A 24,817-nucleotide genomic window follows, 5' to 3' on the forward strand; every position below is an offset into this window, starting at 1 on the left:
CAATATCGCCAAATACATGATTGCAGGTATTAAGAATATATCTTACGTTTTTTATAATATTAAACGTAAATTTTTTTTTTTTACGAAATTTCAAGTAGAGTTCATTGTGTAATATTAGTTTACTTTAAATCATCTTTTTATGACTTACGAAGAAATATCTCTTCAATAATACTTTTATAAATTAATTATGAAGTGAATAATTTTTATAAAATACTAGGATATAGTGATGTTAAAGAATTAAAATAAAAAACACAAAATCTAGTATGCATCGTATAATTTATTTTTGTTTAGGATTGATTTATCGAGCAGCGTACAAACAATTTTTTTTTTTTTTGAAGAAGCATGTTTGTAGTTTCTAGGATATCTGAAACACAAGGAAAGAATATTATTAATTTCTTTATGGTTTTTTTTTATTATACTATATCTACTACCTACTGCAGGCTAATGTAATTTGTTATCCATAAAATGTGATTTTACAATATACAGAAGTATTCTACGCCTTCAACTGCAGCTAAACACAACAATGTTTCTGTAATAAATGGCAGTTTCCAAGATTGATTTTCATCAAAGTCACTTCCTAACGGAAAATTGTTGAATTTTATATTAAAATTTAATAGATATAACTTTTTTTTCTAGAATAACCTTTTAATGTATTATAGCGGATCATGTTTACATTTACTTCAAATACAAACACTCAAAATTTCAATTGTTTTATTTTTTCATAAATTAACAAATTATATAGTTATAGATATTTAAATATATAAAATTATCAATTAAGATATTTAGATATTTAAGTAAAAAGATTTTAATAATTAAGAGCACATTGTAGTTGATAAAATATACAGTTTAATGGAGTTTTTATACTCAAAAGACAACACAATACTCAGTAAATAATGTTTTATTAGATACTTAGACATTAAACGTAGAAATTTATAAAGAAACTACTTCAAAAAAGCTTAGTTTGTAAAATTTTCATTATTATAACTATTTTAGAAGAAAACAAGAAATAAAATTTTCTAAAAATAAGTTAATTTTGCTCGTACCCGTACTTACTACTTACTGTGGTTTCTTAATACAACAATCCACCGGAACTTACTCCCTGAAAAATAAATTGAAAGATCTTAATATTTACCGTAAAAATATTATTAATTATGATTACCTTACAGAAATATTAGGTATACCAAATTTTAGCTCAGCTATTAAATAGATCATTTTTTTATTATAAATATACCAGTGTGTAAATCAAAAATATATTTTCCAGTAAATATTCGACAAGTATTAGTTTGTAATCGGATAAACAATAGTAAGTACCCAAATACTTTAAGCAAAATTTCCTAATACACTATATCTTTTATGTTCAGTTATTATTGTGCTCTTTTTATAAAAAAATAATATTTTACTATCACCTTCCATAATTTATCTCATCCATTGATTGATTTTTTTTCTTTGGAATCATTTTAGATTCTACTGAGAAAGGAACGAGCCATAATTATTACGTTTATAAGCATCATATCTTTCCTAATTTTTGCATATTCATTATTAGCTAAAGATAGCATTAGTATGAAAAAAACCATACTTGTGTTAAACACAATCTTTGTTCCTTAACATGTGATACACAAAACCATTCTGGTTTTAATGCTGAAATCAAATCTGAATTCAGAATTTTTACCATCCTACTTTTTTGAAAAATTCCAAAATTAAAATTGTTGGAATTGTTGATATTATATGATGCATGATTATGAATACATGTTTTTTTTATTTTGTATGATCACTTTATATTTATGCGCTCAGGATATACTTTTAATTTTATTAATCAATTGTTTACGATAAACATGGAAGTCATAACACAAACATCACATGTAATCCATCACACTGCTCTGTTTAGGCGTACATGTACAAGATTCATCACGTCTGTACAATTCACTTAACTGTATTAAGTGAATAAACAGTAAAGTCTCATAATGTCTCGTAAGTGTGTAAATGATTTAGCGAGTTTTTGTTACGTGTGTCGTGATAAGATCACAAATGAAAAATATTACATCTTTAATTAAAAAAGCTCATAAGTTCTGCTTTGACTATAAAATCATTGATCAGGATATGACATGGTCTCCTCATATACCTTCAAAGAATAAAAATAAAAGGTGTTCGACCTGTTGGTGTACCATGATTTGGTGTCCAGGGTTTGGCATGAACCAAAAGATCACATAATTGATTTTTATTTCTATTTAACTAATGTGTCTGGAATTTCCAAGAAGTCTAAAGGCACTGTAACCTATACTTCATTGTCATCTACACTCAGATCTGTATCACAATGTGAATTCATTTCAGTTCCCAAGGATCCTGAAAACTTGTTTCGTGAAAACAGGGATGAAGAAGCAGATATTATGTAAGAAGACGATTAGACTTTGTATTATAATCAGTGTAGAATCACAAAGTTAGCTAAATGACTTTGTAAGAGATATAAACATATTAAAAACCCAAGCTGAACTTTTTGGTTCAAGACTGTAAGGTAGGCATTTACTAAAAAAAAAATAAACTACTGTCAAAGCTGACAGAAGATATTTCTTAACATTTTGCTGAAGAAAATTATTTAGTTTACGTCCAAATATTTTAAATTTATTTATGTTAGAATTAGGGCAAGTTTATGAACGTGAGTAGTAGTGCCTTTTCACTGATTTTTCTAAATATAGCTTAAAAGCAATTTTGATTCACTGTAATAATAAATATTTTACTCTATTTTCAATATTTTATGGAATTAATGTGAAAGAAACATATGATGTTATTAAAATTGTTATTAAAAAAGTAAACTATAAAAAACATAGTTGAAACCTGTCTGGGCGTTTAAAAATAACATTTCTTTTGTCAGGCATTTTAGTAAGAATACACAAAATACCATTGTTTTATTTTTGATTGGGACAGCAAAACTAGGGATCAGCATTTTGTAATAAACAGTGAAAAACTCGTGAAACTTGACTCCTGGTAAAATAGCACATTATTCATGAGCCTCTATTTAAATCAGAAAAAAATATTTTTACCGCCGTTTATATGAAACTGGGATTAATAAAAAAATTTTTTTTAAAAACTATGAAGACGGCAAATTATTCTTGCACATAAGGCAGAAATTTCCAAAAGTAAATGAAGAAAACATTAAAGAAGGGTTTTTTAATGGGGGGACGGTAATATGGCACTAAAGCCCATTTCCTGCATTCAAATCTGGATTTCTTCCCGCTAAACCTTGTGGCAGTAAGTGATGGACATGATGAACGTTTTCATCAAGATATTTCAGTGCTGGCAAACCGTTACAAAGGCAAATGGAGAGTTAGTATGGTATTGTTGGAATTTAATTCGATATGTACCTGAGGCTACCTACAAAAGGAGAGCATGTGAAAAAAGATTTAATGTAAGTGTATGACATCCTGTAACATTAGTTACATTACCTTGTGTAGACGTTTATGCCATTTCTACTACACTAAGGAGGATAGAAAGATTCTATTTACATATCTGCAATCTACAAAAAAAACTGAGAGAAAAGCTTCGTTCGCACTTACTTGAAGAGAAACATTAAAACAGTTTTATTTTGTATATCAGTGAAGGTTATACTCTAAATAAGAGACATTTCGTAATGGATCTTGTTTAAGGATACTTCAAAAACTTACAAAATCTCTTTTCGCTTTTCTCAAGAACAATTTTATTCAACATTTTTCTTCAGGATTTTTTTAAAGAAAATATTTGCACATAGAGATTACATATAAAAAGTTTTGGAGCGTAGTACAGTACTTGTCAGATTTTCTATTCCAGAACTAACACAAACAGAAAATACTTCTCAGTTTTTCAGTCAAAAGGATGTAATATTATTCAATTTTCTACTTACTGCTACAGATGATGACTGAGATGATTGGGCTGTAACAACCTGGCTTGATTGCACTGATTCTCCGTAGGCACCGCCAGCACCATAGTAACCGCCGCTACCATAGTAACCACCAGTAGCGCCATAAGCAGCTGATGATGCTGTTCTGGAGCTATACGAGAGTGAGCTGCTGCTGGATGAAATGTAATTGTTCCAGTATGACAAGTATGGGTTGCTGCGGAAATATGCACGTCTGCTCCAGAAGCTTAAACGTGATCGGTAACTTGTAATACTAATGCCCAAGTACTGTCTGTAGGTAAGTGGTGATCTCTGAAAAGAAGAGATTTAAATTTAAAATCTAGCATTACAAAGCTGCTGAACATTAACAAATTTTACTTCATCATATGCTTATTATTTTTAAATTCATATTATGAACTAATGATATAAAAATATTAAAATTTAATGCAACAATAAATATTAAAAAATCTGATAAGGAAAACACCTGACTTCCTTGTAAGCCTGTTAAATTGCATTTACACAATTTTTTAAAATGATAAGTACATAAAATTTTATTTCATTAAAAACTTCTGATATTATTGCTTTTTTGTTATTATTGAATTATTATTTATCGTAATTTCTTTTTACAATGAGAGGTTAATAATTATTAATAAATCAATGTACTTAAATTAAAAAAAAATGAGACCCTTCCCTTAAGATCCAAACATTTCATTAATTAAAATTTTATTTAGCTATGACTCCCGAACCAATGAAAATAAGTACATTTATGATACATTGTTGAAAAGCTCTTAATGAGGGCTTATTACTGCAGTTAAGAAAAAGTCCAAAATCCAAGTTTTCTTTGGATTTTGAGCGTTTTTGGACATTTTTGGTTTAGTAGATTGCAATCAAAAAGGGAAGTCCACAACTAGATGTTACAACAGTCCTAAATCCAAAATTTCAATATCCTACGACTAATCGTTTTTGAGTTAAGCGAGATAGATACCTACGCACGGTCGTCACGTCGAAACTAGTCAAAATGGATTCTGGGATGGTGAAAATGGATATTTCCGTTGAAATCTTGAAACCCAAATTTTTCGCGATCACAATCACTCCTTTACTTTGTACAAGGATTAATTTACTTCGTACGGACTTTACTTCGTTCCATTGACTAATTAGAACAAAGAATTAGAAAACCAATCAATAAATTTTTCAGTTCTAAAAACCAAATTTGGGAATTACTGTTTTTTTCAATACGTGGTTTATTATTACAGAATCTTAATATATTATTTATTACAATATATTATATATATTTAAAAATATGATAAAAACATTCTCTGCAAGGTGTCAGAAGTAAGTACATTATATTTATTTGCTGGTTTGTTAGAATGTGGGAGTTAAATATGTGGCTGTCAAATATTAAAGAAGATTACATCAGAATTTCTTATGTATTCTTTTATTATTTTTTATATTAGATTCAAAGACTGAACTTATGTTTTCATACAGTTGCCTAAATTTCTATTTAATTTTGTTTTGCCTACTAGGTTTAAAAAAGTACCTTTTTTGTAGTTACGTTCATAGATGCCTACAGTCATAAATGCTCGTAAAGTAGAGCCAAATCGCCTCACATTTTATAAAATGTGTTTATATCTAGAAAAATTTAAGAAAACCAAGCCGAATAATAATAATAGATTAATTAATTATAGTAATATCCGTATTTTTGGCTTCTGTTTTATAAAAGTCACTTTGCATTGCTTCTGAGTTTACGATAAAAATATCTTTTAACAAAAAATAAAACATAAGATTTACAAGAATGTTTATTATTTCTATTACAAATTTTTAATAAAAATATTATTTTAAAAATAAGATTTTTAATTTTAATTAACACATCCATCTGTGTATACAGATAATTTTCATTATTTAAAGAGATTAGTCCTTAGTAATTGTATGAATAATTAGTCATTACCTTTATAGTTAGATTTAAATATTCCAACTGACTCTGTAGTGGCATTTCATGATTCATTTTCGCAATATCTTGTTATTGTAAATTGAATTAAATTATGATTTTTAAATTTGAATTTGTATAGCTATTTATTTAATTTTTATAACATATTTTGTATAATATATAGTTAAAATAATATTGCATGTTCACTTACCCTGAACAAAATATGTCTGAGACACTGAAAAAAGAAAGATATTGATAAATTAGATCAATGATTTTAGTTTTTATGGATAACATTAATTACCTATTTCATAATACAAGAATGTGTGTTATGTACATTTTTACATTTATCATAGAAAATTTACATAATGTTAGGCGCTTGTGGTTTAAAGAGTGCTCTTTAAACCAGTCTAAGTTCGAGTGGTTTTCTGCTGGTTTTCCAGGAGATAAAAGATCAAATTATAAAAATTAATTAATTATTTTAAATACAAAAAGAGTAAACAAAATAATCAAATTTTATTCCTATGGATTCCTATGTTCGACTTAGATTAAAAGAACTCGACTTAGAATAATTTAAATTTTATGTTCAACTTTAATATTACAAGACTTGTATTAAAAGTCCATTATTGCAAAAACCCCCCCCCCCAAAAAAAAAAAACAAGAAACAGTATATACCACGCGTGTAGTAGGTACCGTGGAAGATTTTATATATCAACAACCTGTAAGAAATAAAAATGGGTCGTTACCCAACACTTCTTTTCCTATTTCCAAACGCACATTGTGTGTCGTTTTTGTAAGAGTACTGCGTTTTGGATCATGACTAATCCTTAATTCTTTTACTTTTATGTATTTTTCAGAAGTGTTAAGAATATAAACGTGGTGAAAATTAAAAAGTACTTCTTACTATTGCTCTGGGTAAAAGACAATATATTCTAGAAAATCTCATGATTTAGAAGAATATTTATTAACTGAAATTTATAATTTCATTGTTTAAATTGGTAAATAAAAATTACTGTTGTAATATACTAAGATAAATAGCGAATCTCTTGAAATTCTTTCGAGAATGAAAGCGATTGAAAGATTTTTTAAATTTTTCAATCCATTTTTTAAGCCTACTTACTGTAACGTTTGAAAAACCAGTTCAATGATTAAACCCCAAAGACCATGTTTAGACACATGGCCTCAAAGGGTTTGACGATTTGAATATGGATCTCTAACGTCATAGAACTAGTGTGATAATGAATTATTGCTAATGAATGTGTCAACAAATGCTGGTAAACGTTTAAGATTAAAATCATTTCATTAAGTATACATTTGTTTTTGAAATGAAATTATAATTTTGTACTTACCAAGAGAGTTCCTGCTGGATTAATTTGGTAAGCCTAAAAAAAGAGAAGTTTATTAGAGTATGATATTTTTAATAATAAACTATTAAAGGTAGTTAATAAAAAATAAGTAATTCGAATTGAATATTAACAATAATTCCTATTGTTTTACTAAAAATTACTTTTTATGTTGTTTTCATGATGAAAAACTTCCATTAAACTTCCATTACTTAAAATTTTGACTTCACTAATAAAAATAAAAAGAAATATAACAAAATAGTAACCAGCTATATATGCTATGTCATTATACGAAGAAAACAAGTATTGCTGTTAATTTTTTAATATAGTAGTGTGTAGAATTCTTTAATTTTTTTAAATGTTAAAAAAGCTACCGGTAATGTTAATTTTACAGACTCTGCTGAATTCAGAGTAGTATAAAAAAATAAATAATTTTTCATAAAATTAGATAGTTTCATTTAAGAATTTTTTTTAACAATTCATGAATATAAATACTACACACACACGCACACACATACACACACACACACACACACACACACACACACACACACACACACACACACACACACACACACACGAGTATTTTTTATCACTTACGGATGAATATAGTAATATTAAATACTTACGTTAAAAATCAATTGAAGGATTGCAGTTTCTGAATATTGTTCGATTGACTGAAAAGTAAAAGAAAAGTAAATTCACACAGTCTTGAAAGAATATTTTATATCATATGTAAAGTAAATGAAAGATTTCTATGAATAGTCAGAGTGTCTAAGAGTTTGCTAATTATTAACATTTGTTAATTGAAATAATACTCTATGTATAATTTTAAGCTAAAGTGTTAATAAAGGTTTGGATACTAAGCGATATCGGATTACTTATTTTTTTTAAAAATGACTGATAATTAAGGTGCATCAGTCGGCACTGTTTCTTGATAACAAATATAACTCCTGAGGAATACTTTTTACTACATAGTCTATCTCTTATACATTACTCTTGCAACAAAAAAAACATATGAAGCTTTAATTGAAATTTCATTATTCATCTTTTCATATTTCTGACAAATAAACTGTAAAATTTTAAACTCTCTTCTCTAGGGGTTGGCTGAACTATTAATACTGTTCCATCCACTTACATACAATCCATCTTTAATATATGGGCTCGACGTAATAAGGATTGGCATTTTACCAGTGATAAGTCATTAACTTGAGGAGTGTAAAGTTCAGACGGCTAATACACAAAGCTAAATCAGTAATCTGCCTTCCTGACCCGTTTTCGTAGCCCATCATCTGAATTTCCTTAGATGGGATACCCACTAACTTAAAGAATCTTGAAATAGTCCATTAAGAACTGGACTTTGGTTTTATATGCACTTATTTGAATTTCACTATTCTCACACCTCTTTACAAACATGAAATACATACAACATGAAATTAAAGGTACTCGGAATCGATATGATTTTGTAGGTAATATTTCTTTGTAACAACTTTTAGGGAATTTTTTTTCTTCTTTATAGTCTGTATAAGAAGTCCGGCTTTGAGCTGAGATGAGGGTGGATAAAGACTGATCCATTCTAACATATAAAACTAAATTTTAAATCAGACAATTTTTTAATTTTAAAAATAAAGGTACTTTTTATTTTACTGTATTACATTTGTGTATTTGTATTATTTAAAAAAAAAAAAAAAACAAAAATAACTACAAAATGTTACATTGAAACAAAACCAAATATTTAATCTGTGTTGTTAAATATAAGTTCTTATTAAAACAACAACGGTTTTTTTTATGATTTATTTAAAATCTTAACTTGAATATTTAAAATTTAATTTAATTTTTTTTTAGTTTACGTTTGCTATGCAAACATTTTATGCCAACTGAAATTATCTTACTGACGTACTTATAATTTATGCTTTGAAACATTTTATTACATATTTTCATTCCTGATGGAAAAATACAAATATTTCATTTTAAACTTGTTTGATTCAAAGTTGTAGCCATTATTACGTCCTATTATCAGAAGCAATTGTTCTTTAAGAAAATTCTACAGTGGGAAATATGATCCTGTTCAGTTGAAGTATAAAGTTATTTTTTTAATCTAATAAATGAAATATTAACTAGTTTCTTTAAAAATAGTATGATAAGTAGATTGAAATATTTACAATTTAAAGCTTTATTAAAAGGATTTACTTACGATTCCAAAGTATCCCTGAAAAAAGAGAAAAAAATTATTAAAATTATTAGTATTAAAATTATTATTTATTTATTAAAGGAAATTACTGGGTATTTCAGTATATACGAGTATATTTATCAAATAAATACATAAATAGTAAAAAGTAAATCTGAGTTGACTGACTTAAATCGTAAATATTTTCTAAATTAGTTTACTGTACAATGTTTAACCAATACTTACGCAGAGAAGTGACTGGTATGACCTGCTTTGCACGAGATATGACTAAAACGGAAAAAAAATATATATAAGAAACATTGCAAAAAATTAGAAAAATAAAAAATAGAATTATTACTTATATTTTAACAAATTAAAAGGTTTTAGATCTTGAAATAGATGAGAAACCTACTATTATATTAGTCAGATCTGTAGAAAAAACTATTTTTTAAATAAATATATTTTTTTTAATAAATTTTCTTTATCAAATAAATAAATAAATCAAAAATCAGTTTCTTTCTTTGAATAGTATAATTTTATGTAAAAAATTATGTCATTAGATAAATCTCTTAATTACTAATCTAAAAATTATAGATTATTAAGATCTCATTAAATAATAAAAAGTCAGGTACGTGGTTAACACCATTATTTCAATCGGTATCCTCTAGTATGAATCTGACGACCGGTTACATATCTGCACCTGTGGTCGCAAGGGGATTAATTTATCCCATACATGGGTATTACAATATATCATATATAAGTAAATAATAATTTAATTAAATATGTAATAAGCAGAAGATAAATACAGGTCATTAATACACTTAAAAATAAATAAAAAAAAGGTTCAAAGTAAGATAATAAGAAATAAATATGAAAAATAATAATTCCAGTTGTGAAACAGTGATCTACACCTAGCTCATAATTTTAAAATTTACGAAATAGTTATAATATAAACTTTTATACTATTATAATTATAATTATACTTTTGTAATCATAAATTTTAAACTATTATAATAAACTTCGATGTTTTAAAACTTACAATAAAGGTGGATGATGTGAATGCCGAATAGGTATACAACTGCAACATAGAAAAAAAAATAGTTGATAGTATTTCTATAGTTTACATTTTAGAGAATCTACTCGTAGCAAGTGCATTTACATTTTATTAATATTTTAGATAATAAAAAAGTAGTGTTATAGAATAAATTTTGAAATTATGGATAACAATAATTGAATTTTTGTAAATTGGCGTTAAACTAGTAAACCGCTTAATTTTTAGTAGGTTTAAATCTTCTAATTTAATAATACGATTTAAATGTATCTTCTTTAATAGTTTTATGGAAGAAATTTTATGTTCCTTGTTAATTAACGTATAATGCTGAATAGGATCACTTTAAATAAACCATAAAAAATAAGAATTGTTTTTTAATGTTGTAAATAAATATTATTTATCGATCAGAATTTTATAAAGTACTTTTACTCTTTATAAAATGATGGAAACATAAAAAATAACTAGTTTTAATTTTTAATTTTTAGTGTTTTTATAAAACAATTGATAATTTTACAAATTAACCACTCCATTTTAGAAGAATGAGACCTACTCCTTATTCTTATCTGGCATCTTTTGTCTTTGCCACATCACTTAATTCTCTATTTTATGCTAAAAAAAAACCTCTGGTTTGATAAATGTTTATTGCTTTATTGTTTTTAAAGTTAATGTCCTAGCATTAATTCGTTGTAAGATATTATGGTTATTAAAAACAATGGAATCAGATTTTTTTTTTAAGGAATACCAACGTTTAATATTTTTATTATAATATTATAAAATGGGTAACTACAAAGAAATTGACTTACGTATCTGTAGCTGTACCAGGATTGGATCAATTCAAGAGAAGTTCCAGTCATGATGAATCTCTGTAACAAAAATATTACAATTAGTAAAATAAAAAAATATTTCATAAAATTTTATTACGCGAATTAGTAGCTTAATTTTATTTCCTGTTTAAAGTTTTATTGTTTTGTTTTCCTTTTTATATACTCGTTTTTCTGATGTTTCCAATTTTTTTGAAAACAAAAATTATGGTTATGTAATAAGTATTACATTATATTAATAATACACTATAATACTAATACTAATATTAGTATTTTACATTAATTTATACTAGTATAACTGTCGACAATTATACTACATTTACTTTTATTTAGCCGTAATTATCTACTATTAATTTTTAATATAAAATAGAATTCTAATAAGCCATAACACTCACCGGGAAAAATAAATAATTATTTTTAGGAATTGAAAAAGATATTTTTAAAATAATTAATTTTTTCAATACTAATGATTAGAAAATTATTGGTGTGATGTATTATTAGTAAAAAAAGCTTACGGCTGATTGAGTGAATATAATTTTTATTGTTCGGTTATTTTTATTTATTTATTTGTTGCTTTTTTATCAAAATATTTACTTTTAGGTTGTTGTGCTAAATGTGTTTGAGAAATATTGAATTACGTTTGTTCATTGTTTAATTGTAAATTTCAATAAATGTACAATTAAACGTTGAATACCGTTTAATAGTACCCCTGCATTAATTGCGTAGAGATTTTATTTATTTAGCAACTTTCGTTTACAACACAAGGCCATTTACCGCAAGCTTAAAACGCCATTTTCTTTTGTCAAACACATCATCATCCACTAGTACTCTCATATCCATACCCTCCATAGTTCCATTCATTCATTCTCCCCTGAAACGCTCCCTCTTCTTTTGTCTAGCTGGAATTCACGTCTAGACCTTTCAAGGTATTCTGTTTCCTTTATTCGTCACAAATGACCATACATGGTGAATTGTTTTTCAATTTTGTCAGTCATCCTCCTCAAGATATCATCATTCCAAACTAGATTCTGATTGGTCAACCGACAAATCCTCTTCCAAAAATTCATCTTCATTACCGTCTACTTTGTAGTTTGGACTGCAGAGTCCACAATTCTGCTTCGTAAGTGGATGTACATTCAACAAAGGAACTGAATATACTCTTCTTATTGCTATTTGATATTCGATCATGCCACAAAACTGAGTGCAACATTTTAGCAACCAGTCTACCTTGGCCAACCTTTTCCATTATATCATTATCTGGTCTTCCATCGGATGTCAAAACTATACCAAGATATTTATATTCTTGAACCATTTTTATCAACTCTTACCGTCTACTAATCTCATTTCCACACCTCCAATGACCATGTATTTTGTTTTCTCGACATTTTTATCAAGTCCCAACCTGTCATACTCCTCAATCAACTTATGAATCTTGTATTCTATAACACGTGGGTCTTCGGCCAACACGACCTGGTTATCAGCAAGCAGGAGAGTAGATATATTATCATCATCCCCAACTTGACAAGTTGGGAATGCGTACTGATACTTAACAGAAAAGTTAACAATTTCTTATTTAATCGAAAAGAAAGATATAACTTATATCAATAAAAGATAATATATTAAAATTTTGCTCTTAATTAAATAACGATTCGAAATAATGATACTGATTATTATTAATTTTTTTTTTTTTAATTTAAATTAAAATAAAATAAACAATCAGTAATTTAATTGCAGCAGGTTTTTCTATCGAATGGTGGACAGACGTTTTAGTGATAATATCCATTATAATTAAACTATTTATATGATAAATGTTAATTCCAAAGTACTTACGGCGAATGGTGAATTGAAAATGAAAGGCTGAAAATAAAGAACAGGAATTATTTAAAATTCTATTTATTTATTTAGTATTTTATATAGTAATACTAGAATTACGCTCTTTTACAGTTTACTAGATCAATGATAATGAATTTTCTAGCGTGTGAAAAATGCCACACGACCGGGATTTGAACCCGTGACCTCCGTATAAAAGGCCGAGACGCTGTCACTCCGTCTCGAAGATCGGAGGATTATATTTTTATTTTTAAGGCAACTGATAATATAATATAAACCCTAATATTTTTTTAATTTATAATTTAAATAGATAAATTTTTACGTTTAGTAGGGAGGGAAGAAATCTATATATTATATACTAAAATATTTAAATGTTTACAAAATGTTTAGTATTTTAAGCAGAATGATATAATTAATATACATAAGTTTTATTTAGATATATCTATTTGAATTAAACAATAAATGGGTTAATTAAACAATAATGGGTTAAAGTTATTTAACCCATGAAAAAAAAGCTGTACATATTTTTAAAGTTTACATTAATATTGAAATTACTTTATAAAATCTTTAATCTGTAATGTATTAATGGCGACTATTTTCCTTAATTTTACATCAGAAAATCCATTAGCAGATATAAAGTTTTTATTTCTTTCTTTGAAAAATTTCTGTCTGTTTACATGTTATAATAAGAAATTACATCGATGCTAATAAACTCTTCTGTAGTATGTAAAATTTACACAAATATATAAATTTACTTTAGAAATTATTTGATAATCAAACGTTTTTATGAAATATTTTACTAACTGTTCCTAGTAATTCTTCGTTTTAGAATATTAATTACGATTAAAATTAATATTTAAACTTGTAAATCATTAAAATCATAAAAGACACGTTCTATAAGCAATATTTTTTAAAAAATTATACATATTTTATTACTCGTAATAAAAACGTTAATATTCACATGAATTAAGTGAATTGTATTTTAATATTTTTATAGCAAACTGATGGAGTAAGCAAAATGAAACTATCATCAACTAGACTAGTACTTTGCAATAATGTTTATCTAATTTATTACTTATTAGAATTATGGCAAAAGTTGCCAAAATGTTTAGAAAAGAAAACTTACGTGGGATGAGAATATCTGAAGAGACTGAAAAAACATAATAAAACAAACAATTAGTTTTAGTTTTTACTGACAATATTAATATTAATAGGTTTTATTTATTTCCACAACTTTCGGCTATTACCCAAATTACAGTTACATAAGATTTTTTTTTTTTGGCTACGAAAAACTCAAGCCAGGAAATAATTTAAAGAAATAATATTCTAAAAAAGAAAAATAACCACGCATTTCCCCATTAAAAACCATTAACTCATAAAAAAGAGTTACAAACTAAAATTTAGAAGTAGTTTCATACAAATACTATATTTTTTGGATTAAATAAATTTCTGAGATCGGTCTACTTTCACTTATTTGAAATTTTTAAATCTTGTGTTAACCAGTAGTCGGTCTTAGTTTAATCTCTACTGATACAAAGAACCTGATTGACTCAAAACGTTCAAACGACTTTGCTAAGAATGAATTTCAGATCTAACATCTTAAAATGGATTTAATACTCTATCGCGGAACAGTTGTCATCTAAGTCATAATAGCTTTCAGTAAGTTCTAATCGTCATTTAAGCAATGACTTAATATAATTTTTTTTGTTTTATAGCATTTACAATCGGTACCTCATCGGAATTATAAGTAAATTCCGTTAAAAGCACACGAAATTATAAGTAAATTCATGTTAATCGCGTGAAGTGAGGCCCCGATGAAACTCCTTACTAAAACACTCAAAGGTTTAACACCTCATATGTAACAAATGCACTTTTTCAGGTAGTCCAAGTAAAATTCAATACTTAACACTAGAAATAAAAAAAATAAATAAATAAATCAAAACAAAAAGAATGTCATCATTATCAATATATGAAAATAACACGATAGGTAAAACAAATATTCGTCGGTAAATAGAAATAATTTTTAAATTTTCATAGTGATGTTCACTACACAGTGAAAAGGTTCCTTCACCAGGTCTTCACCTGATCTCACTGTTCAATAGATTTATTGGCAGATACACGTTTGTCTAACCTCTCTTTTTACCACGAGCCTACCTTTTGGATCTCTTCGTCAAAAGAAGGTAAATCTTCATAGTCACGAATATCTCTACCCCTAACAGGTTTATATCAAATTTTAAATCATAAAATAAATGTAACAATCCTTAATAAAATTTAATTATAAATAAACAAGCATAAATAAAATTTAATACGGTGAAAATTTATTTAATGAAACTTACCCTTAAAATGTATCCTGGAGTTTGAGAAATCACCTGCAAAATCGAACAAAAAGAATCATTAAACGGTTATCGATCATAAACACTTAATGTTTGATAGTATTACTAGTAACAAATGATAAGTATAATTTTAAAAGTATTTAGGTTTCGTTCTATAAAAAAAGTAATATAAAGAAGTGTCAGAAAATAATTGTCACTATCGGACTGAAAATGAAATAATTATATTAAAAAATTTTAGACAGTACAAAAAGAAGAAATGTATTTAAATATATTATGAAAATTGAATAAGGTAGTTTATGCTATTCATTCGCTCAAACAAAATATTATTTTATATTTTAGCATACCTTTCTGTGATCAAATAACACAAATAGATCAATTGCTATATTTTAGATTTTCTAATAAAATTTTCTTATAATAATTAATGACATAACAGAATTTATCTTTTTTTTTTTTAAATTTCCCTTTTTTTGTATCTCTTGTATACAGCAGACAACAACAAATCTTAGTTAGAGATACCTTGTAAGCAAATCTATTCAGAAGTTTCCCGTTCCATAATTTGAACCATTTTGTTTATGCTACACAATTAGTTAACGTCTTAAAATTAAAAGAAAAATTTAAGGACTTTAATTGAATACAATAATTCAGGTTATTATTTTCTTAAGAATATTACGACATTGTTTAGTACAACTTCGCTGTAAATTTTATTTTTTATTGTATCAGATTTAAAAATATAAAGATTTGAATATGTGTTTCGATTTAGAATTATGGTTTATGTGAAGTTAATAAAGCCTTTTACTGAAGGGATAAAAAATTTTGAGCTGTAATTTAAAAAAAATGAATATTGTTACGTGTAACGTTAACTGCATGGAACTATAAAATCATTAAAGGAAACTATCAAAAACATAGGTTTTGTAATTTCAGTGTTATTAGAAAAAAAATAATTGTTTTTAGAAATCATTAATTTGAACTTTAAATGATTAAATAAATAAAATATAAAAGCACACAGTATGGAATAAGTAAAAAGAAATTATATCTTTCAGTAAATAATAGTAACATTGATACAATTTATTCCTTTAATTTGAATTAAAGGAGGTATATTTAATATAAGTAACATGAAAGTTACTATTATTAATCGATATTACTATTTTAGGTTATAAATCCATCGGTTTTCTTTATGTTATAAGACATTAGAAACACATTTAAAAAACCGTAATTGATATTGAGCAAAATTAAAAATATATACTCGTACTTGAAGTAATAATAAATAGATTACAATTAATCGTTAGCCAAATCACCATTATCTCTGACAATAACAACAAAATTTTCACTAAATATTTGAATTTTTTGAACTTTATTTTACTAAAATATAAATTTATTTTACTCTTTATTGAACGATTAATCGCCGGTTTTATACGATTATTAATGTTTTATTGAGCTGAAGTTTTATGAACCCATTTCTGGAAGATTTTTAAGTAGAATCGTTTATAATCTGAAATACAGTATTAATATTTTTAACATCGTCGTAATACTTATGTAATTACGCATTAAAATATGTAAAAAAAAAAAAAATATATTTACTTACACTGTAGAAAAAACGTCTTTCTTGAATTGTAGTTGCCTGAAAAATAAAAATGTTAGTTTATTTATAAATGTTTCATATTTAGTTACCACAATGTGATCCCAATTACTCGCAGATCGTTATAATTTTGAGATGAAAATGATGAAGAATGAGGAGGTACCAAAACACAGGCTTATATAGAAATCAGAACCGGTTGATTTAAAGCTCAGCATATTGACCATTACACCATCTACTCAAACATGTAGTAACATTATTTTATTGTAATGTGTTTATTTCTAATCTAATTAATTAAAAGTTTTATGTAATTCAATTGGTATTAAGAGTACATGTGTATTGTAGTGAATGTAAGTTTGCCGTATTAAATTTTAATTACTTGACACTGTAAACTGAAATGTACAACCGAAAAAATCTTAGTTTCATAATTTTATAACCCAAAACAATATTAAATTAAGAAATCATTATTATATTTGTAGTTTTAATAATTTTTTTCATAAAATTTCTAATTTTATAACTATAAAAATTGTTAACAAAGAATAACTATAATAAGAAAAAACTTAGAAATTTTCTTAGTAAACATGTATTACAGATTTCTAGAAAAAGTCACTGGAAATAATTTATTAAAAGTATTATATTTTTATTATGTCGTGAGTTTCTATAAAACAAGACGTAAATATCCACAGAAGTATACAATCTGTTGTCGTCAGTAGTAATAATCAGTTTTCAAAAATTATTCTGAATTAATTAATTATTATTTAATTTTGTTAAATAATGTTTTGTCATTGTTATCAGCTTTTTTCTTAGATTTAAAAAATTATTACATGTATTAAACAAAAAAACGTAATTCGTTACAATTTCCTTTAAAAAAATTCATAAATTTCCAAAAATTATTTTATAGTTTATAATGTAGTTACATTAAGTCGGTAAATTTTCCCCAAAAATATTAAATATTCTGTGTTGCAAAATGTGTCTGAATGTTTATGTTGTAGAGTGTTTCAAAAAATAAATATTAATTTTAAATTTTGATTAAAATTGTATGAAATATTAAAATGAATTTTATATGATTTTCATAGATTGTTTGTTTATCTTTATTATGATTTGTACTTACCCTGAAACCAACGACACCCTGTAAAGAAAAAGAAACAAATAAATGTCAGCAGTATTTTTACCAAAACCCTGTAATATTTACAATATTAAAATAAAATATTAAAAAATGCAATTTTCCAAAATGAACTTCTTATATTTCATTTATTATAGTTAATATAGTTGTATCAATCATGTTTATTAATAATAAAAATTCAAATATTGCTGTTATTTTTGTCAAAGTAGACCAAGAATTTTAACCATTAAATCACCTGATTGTGATCTATTGGAAAAAAATTCTTATAGAAAGATATTCAAAAAAGAATCTAAAATTAAAAATTTAATTACAAAACTATTTTTAATAAAAACTCTTTAATCTGTATAATACAAGACAATTACATTATTAATACATGACAATCAGGGGACGCCTTCCGGTCACATGGATTCGGATAGTAGAGTGCCTGGGTGATCATGCAGAGGCTGTACATACCATATGGCTTAGATCCGGCCCCTGCATGGTAGAAGGGGAGGTTTTTTAGCGGGTGAGAGCCCCGCACTGCTGTCAGTGCGGGCCTGATGGCGGCTGGCAGAGCTTTTTCCTCCGCTACGGAAAGAAAAAAAAAAAATACATGACAATTAATATCATGTAAAATTATAATGATCCTTATTAATTAATTAATTTATTTAATAATATCTTATTTATTAGTGGCACATTATTTTAAGCTTCTAGTTTTAATTCAGATTAAAAAAAGTATAATAATTATTAAAAAAAAAAAAGTAATTAATCAATTTTCCTATATTTTTTTAGATTATTTAATTCCTAAATATATAAAAATAATAATTATTTTATAACTTTCTTATGAATAATATACTTACGTGAATGTAGTTATAAAGGTGAGGGTTTTGTGCCCACAGTGTACTCTGAAAATTAAAATAGAAATGACAAACTTCAGGATATAACTTATGTAAAAATTTTTATTTTAAACTAAAATCAGCAGAAAAACTAAGTTGAGATTCTTTTATAAATTCTTCTTTAATTGTGTGACCAAGTTATGCTGGTAAATGAAAATTAAGTTTGGAGAGGGATATTTATGAAAGAATCTCGAATTTAAAATAAGTAGAAACTGAAGTGGAGATGTGAAATGGATGTTGAAGCTAACACATTGTGCTGTAGAAAGAAAGAAAAGCATCACGATCAGTATAATTTTTCTAATATATTTTAAGGTGGTATTGTAACTTTTAAATATTCTTAAAATTTATGTTAACCAGAGGTAATTAAAAGGTTTAGTTTAAGGGCTTAATACAAAAGGAATTTGTGTCACTGTTAACATGAAGTATATAAAACGAACAGATTTATGGGGTACGAATTATCCTAAAAGCATGTTGGAATTTTCGGAATTGAAGCAAAAAGAAATTAACAAATAAATTTTTGAGTTTGAGTGAGAAAATGGGAAAATAAATTTTTCTTTTGTATCTAAAGTGTTTAAGGGATTGTTATTTTTCTTAAATAAATGTAATATTATTTTCATTTAAGTTTTTGTTCAACCACTACTAGAATTACAATCAGTTCCATTTAAGTTTTTGAATTTTTTTTAATATTGCTATTTATCATTTGTTTAAAAAGTAAGTTCATTATAATAATGTTTTTCAATAGAAATCATTCAATTTTACATTCTTTTTTTATCAAAAATACGTGATAATTTGCTGATAGAGAAGATTACCTTCCTGAGTTGTTCAATGTGTCTTATATGTAGCTAGATTTATCTTGAAGATGACCGTTGTCCTTCATTAGTTTTTATTACCTATTATTCCTTATTTATTTTCAACCAAAAACACTTCTGTTTGGATGACTAAAACAAAGGTTTCAGAGAGTAAAGTAATCCAGACTGAATTTCATTTAAAGAGGGATCATTTGAATAAAAATAATTTACATAAATTCAGTATTTTATTAAGGCAATTCTTACTTCCTATGTCACTCACACGACAGCAAACTAGTCAGTTTTTTATAGTAATTAAACTATAATATAAGAAATTTTGTTAGTATGTTATCTGTTTTATAGAATTCATATTTGACATGTGTAGGTGCTGTTGTACTACCAGTTGTGTAATTATTGATTAAACCTCTCGCACTATTACTGCAGGCTGTGTTATAATAAATTATTGTTCAAGATTAAGTAGGCTTAACTATTTTTCCGAGGTCAAAAAATCAGAAAAGTATTCATGTAACTGTTTTAGTGAAATATAATAGCTTTACAAAGAAAGTTATATTTTAAAAATAAATTTGATATAACATCAGCATTTTTTATAAAAAAAAAGTTGAATTAAAAGAATGAAATATAATGATATTTTAATTTTTAAAATAAGCACAAGTTTCGTAAGTCAAAACTTTCATAAGCAGGCTATATAAAATGTAGCTTCTTTTTTAATACAAGTTATTGATTTGACAAAGTTGAATTTGTCAGTAATTTTAGAATTTTAAAATCTTTAAGATTACCTATTTTTGATACTAAATAATGATTAAATAGTGTAAAAATTGTTAGCTACTATAAAATGTATAATTAATTTTTTTTTAAAAATGCGTTTATTAATACTTTGCATAATAAAAAATAATTAACTTAAATATTTCTGCAATTACTTACAAATGTTGATTGGAAGTCAAAGTCCTGGGTAATCAACTGAAAAAATTAAATTAAAAATATAATTTTTCTAATTAACTTAAAATTGTTCTTTAATGACTTTTGATCATCTGAGTAAAAGTATTATGATAATTTAACACCCTTCAATACTCAAAAAATATGTATCATTATTATTATTAGAATATATTATTATTATATATTTATCTATTCTAACACTGATAAGAATAGATATTAATTATTAAGGGAATATTATACTTTGATTTGAAAGTCATAGAAGTTGAAAAAATCATAAGAAAATATTATTAATAATTCTATTTTTTTTTATTTTTTAAGTAATTTTAAACTTGTTACATTTCTTTTTGATCTGAACATAGATATATTTTTTATTTAAAGAAGTAAATCAATTTTGTATGCAACTTTAGTAGAAAATAAAGAACGTTTTACGTGTCAGTTGTTTTTAGCTATCATTAAAGTAAAGATTATTAAAAAAAAAAACAATTTTTTTAGTTATCTTTACATCATGATTTACTGTAATTTAGTCTACCATTCTGTATTTGTAAAAAATACAAAAACATCTATTTTCCTTACAAAAACTTGGCAAATAATGATTACTTATCAAACTATTACTATTTTTATTACTTAATCGGCTTCTTTTTCTGATAAATATCAATCATTATTGTTTTTTAACAAATTTTTCTTTGATTCTATATCACGTATAAAGAAAAACCTTTAAAAAAGTACAATAAAATAGAATTGATGAGAAAAAAGTTATTCATTTCAATTTAAAAAGAATGATATGAATCATCAAATATCGTCGTAAGTTATGCAGAACAGATGGGAAAGTGTTCACATTAAAATAACTTGTGAAATATCATATACATATACTATTTACAGAATTATTGTTTAATATATTATTATTATTATTATTATTATTATATACATATACGAGAAAAAATAGCATATACTCACACTTTGTGTAATTTCTAGTGTTGTAGCGGCTGAAGCTAAATTACAGATGCCCTGAAAAGAAAATTGGTATATTAGATGGATTTATAAATATAAAAATCATTTAGATATAACTAAAACTAAAAATAAAATAAAATACACTGAATAGGCATAAAAGATTAAAAAAAATTATCTTGTTTTCAGTCATTAAAATATAGCAAGCTCATTTGCATATATGTTGGTCTATGTATATTTAAATTTTTTATATCGAGTTACGTTGGTGCAGACTTGTATGAATACATTTATTAAAAAAATATTTTTTCTCAGAATTACCGTTGATGAAAAATAATTAAATAACATTAAGGGAGGATGTGTCTCTAAATTATTGTTTGTTTACTGGCTTATTTAATCCATTAAGGAACTTATGTTCTACAGGATATATACATTAAAGATTTAACCCTGATCATATTTTGTGAATAGTTTAACTAATATCTGAGGCTCGCCATTCTAGAGACAATGTTGAATACCATCTACTTGGACACCAGTAACCAAAGAGTAAAGTAGATATAAATTCAGTACGAGTTAAATTTATTTAGAATCTGTGTTCTAATTACCTTATTATCATCCCAGTTCAACTATATTTACAGTTGGTTGTTGATGATAAAGACATTTTTTTTTATTAAATTTATCAAATAAGTTGAATTAAATCCAAGATATAATAATATTTACCTGGAAGAATGGCACTTGGTAAAGATGTGTCCAGGTTTCAGCGTAATTGTATTTTGTTGTAATACTAGTCTGTAAACAATAAAATTAAAAAAAAATTATTTTATAATTTTTTCAGTAAAAACAGGACTTTTACCTTTAAGAAAAGTGGTTTTTATTTAATATTAATATACTAGAAATATAATTATAAAAAATAATAACAAGTATATATTTCTGCAAGTAAGTAAGCAATAAAGTAGTCAAGTTTATTTATATTAAAATAAAAAATAATTAATAAATGTAGAACTGTTAATACAATTACTATATTAATAAATAACTACAAAGAATAATTAGGTATTGAAATGGAAATAAATTAGATAAATATTTAAGTAATAGATAAGTCTCATCGTGTTTTCGTATTATAGCGTTAAGATTAATATTAAAGTAAGAGAAACATTCTGATTAAAATCCAATCAAAGAATCCCGTTCAGCTCTCATAATTTAGAATCCTTATGACATTTTTTTTTATTATGACAGTTTTATTACTATTCCTTCATCATTAAAATGATAGATTAAGGATTTTTTTTGTAATTGGAAAAATTGCTTTTACACCTACCTACACCTTTAAGAATTTTTCCATGATGATGCCTTGTGTTCCTAAGAAAAGTTGCTCTATCCTTTAGCAGCTCTGTAAATTCTAGTAGAGATTAGCGTGCCCAGCGCTCCTGTACATTAGCGTGCCCAGGGTTCATTGAAAATAGTTTTTCAAGGAAAATGGGTTGCAAATCCGACTAAAGAAGTCGTGAGAATGATTCCGAAGTTTACATAAAGTTTATGTAAACTTTATAAAATATACCTTCTTTTATTACATCGAGATTTTTGTATTTCGTGCTCAAGAAGCATAACGATTTGAAGCAATGATGTGCATTTTGAGTTGAATCGATGTCAAAGGTTTTATTTTATATTTATTCTTCTTAGATAAAAATGGTAAATTGTATAATGAAAATCTATTTTAATCATTACGAAGGTAAATTTTATTGCAGATATTGTCTGTATGATAAGGTTTTATAATAGTATAATCGAATTATTTTTACAAAAAAAAAAAAAAAAATGAATCTTATATATTTTACTTACACTACTAGCTGCTGATACGCTAGAACCATATGAAGCACCAGCGACTCCTCCTCCATAACCATAACCATAGCCATAACCACCTGCTGCTACACCAGATGCAGAAGAAACAGAAGAACTCTGTAATATCGTAATAAATTTGTTAGTTTCATGAATATTATTGTTATACAATTTTAAAAGTATAACTATTTGGAATTTTGAATAAATAATCACTACTCATAAAGAAAATAAAAAATATATATATTTATTATAATAAATAAAATAATCTTTTGTATGTAGTTATGAATTATTTGAAATTTAATAACGTTTGGTTTCGTTTGTATCGAGCAGTTTCAATCAGTCATTTTTTTTAAAAATTAATCTATGAAAACATTAATTATAAAATAAGATAAAACAACGTAGTGTATCGGAAATACATGAAACTCACTAGAATTATTAATAGTATTTACTAAAATAAGTTTAAGAGTAATAAATTCCTCTAAGAAAAATTATTTTTACTTCAGTTGTAACTTGTAAGCCAAAATGTCTTCCAAAAATGTCTTCACGATCGAGTTGAAAGTCAAATTCAAATAAGTTAGTCATGCATGTAAGAATCAATTTGAGCTTCTCATTTTTACATATAAATTAATTAAATTATGAATAGATACTGATGTTATTTATTATTTTATACAATGAAATTTTGATTTCAAATTATAATTTTATATGTTTTCATCTGTAACATAATTCTTTTTGGATAATTCCAGTTTCACCTTGAATATGCAGAAACACATAAATAAGTATTCTTATTTATTATTTTCTCCATAAACTGGATTACATAGAAATAATAAAGAAGTTGTAAACAAGGGATATATTTTGCAAGGTATGACAGAAAGGTTAATTGTACCATCAGTTCAGAGGTTAGATTGATTTTCAATATCATTCATTAATATCATTTCAGACAGCCTTTGTAAGGTGTAATAGCAACATCAGTTTTTATGTTCTCCTGTTAAAACATTGGTTTCTTGATTCTTAAGTAAATCAAGAAGATTTTGAATAAATTGAATTGTAGAACAAAATTGTCGTTCTTGCGATCAACAACTTTTTTTGTTGGTTTGAGGATAGTATTTTTGATGTTAAAGACTTAATCAAGTAATGATCTGAGTGCATAGTCTAACTGAAGTTACATATAGGAAGAGTTTTTGTGTGAAATCTTCGGTGTTAGAGGAAGACGCAGTGATTGCTTTTCCGTGAATTGGTTAATCTGATGGTGGTTATAAGTTACGGTAGGTGGTGGTGGTTGGAAGAGGCCATACGAAGGCGACAGGAGGTTGTGTAAATATAATGATGGAGATGTCTACAGAGGCATTTGGATCGGTCGCATCCTGGCAGCGTCCAAATAGATGACTGTGTTGTGTTATCAAGTTTAGAAAG

The 24,817-nt window shown here is 25.8% G+C and overlaps 1 protein-coding gene across 3 annotated transcripts in view; it reads right to left on the reverse strand.

The window, feature by feature from the left end:
- Positions 1-257: 257 nt before the first annotated feature.
- LOC142325544 (uncharacterized) overlaps positions 258-24,817 on the reverse strand; it is a 41,421-nt gene continuing 16,861 nt past the window's right edge. For 2 of the 3 annotated variants that reach the window (XM_075367442.1, XM_075367424.1), the window contains 20 exons: positions 23,411-23,527; positions 22,301-22,369; positions 21,596-21,646; positions 20,630-20,665; positions 18,867-18,911; positions 18,016-18,033; positions 16,914-16,949; positions 15,335-15,367; positions 14,125-14,148; positions 12,999-13,025; positions 11,151-11,210; positions 10,336-10,374; positions 9,543-9,584; positions 9,324-9,338; positions 7,759-7,806; positions 7,136-7,168; positions 6,001-6,024; positions 3,872-4,177; positions 1,054-1,099; positions 258-364 (listed from right to left, as the gene is read on the reverse strand). In XM_075367442.1, the coding sequence (XP_075223557.1) occupies positions 1,070-1,099; positions 3,872-4,177; positions 6,001-6,024; positions 7,136-7,168; positions 7,759-7,806; positions 9,324-9,338; positions 9,543-9,584; positions 10,336-10,374; positions 11,151-11,210; positions 12,999-13,025; positions 14,125-14,148; positions 15,335-15,367; positions 16,914-16,949; positions 18,016-18,033; positions 18,867-18,911; positions 20,630-20,665; positions 21,596-21,646; positions 22,301-22,369; positions 23,411-23,527 (1,053 nt within the window). In that variant the 3' untranslated portion in view covers positions 258-364; positions 1,054-1,069. The remainder of the gene's footprint in view (positions 365-1,053; positions 1,100-3,871; positions 4,178-6,000; positions 6,025-7,135; positions 7,169-7,758; positions 7,807-9,323; positions 9,339-9,542; positions 9,585-10,335; positions 10,375-11,150; positions 11,211-12,998; positions 13,026-14,124; positions 14,149-15,334; positions 15,368-16,913; positions 16,950-18,015; positions 18,034-18,866; positions 18,912-20,629; positions 20,666-21,595; positions 21,647-22,300; positions 22,370-23,410; positions 23,528-24,817) is intronic. The other variant, XM_075367434.1, reaches the window with a different exon arrangement.

The sequence above is a fragment of the Lycorma delicatula genome, chromosome 1 (genome assembly GCF_047948215.1).
Source record: "Lycorma delicatula isolate Av1 chromosome 1, ASM4794821v1, whole genome shotgun sequence".
Taxonomy (NCBI): Eukaryota; Metazoa; Arthropoda; class Insecta; order Hemiptera; family Fulgoridae; genus Lycorma; species Lycorma delicatula.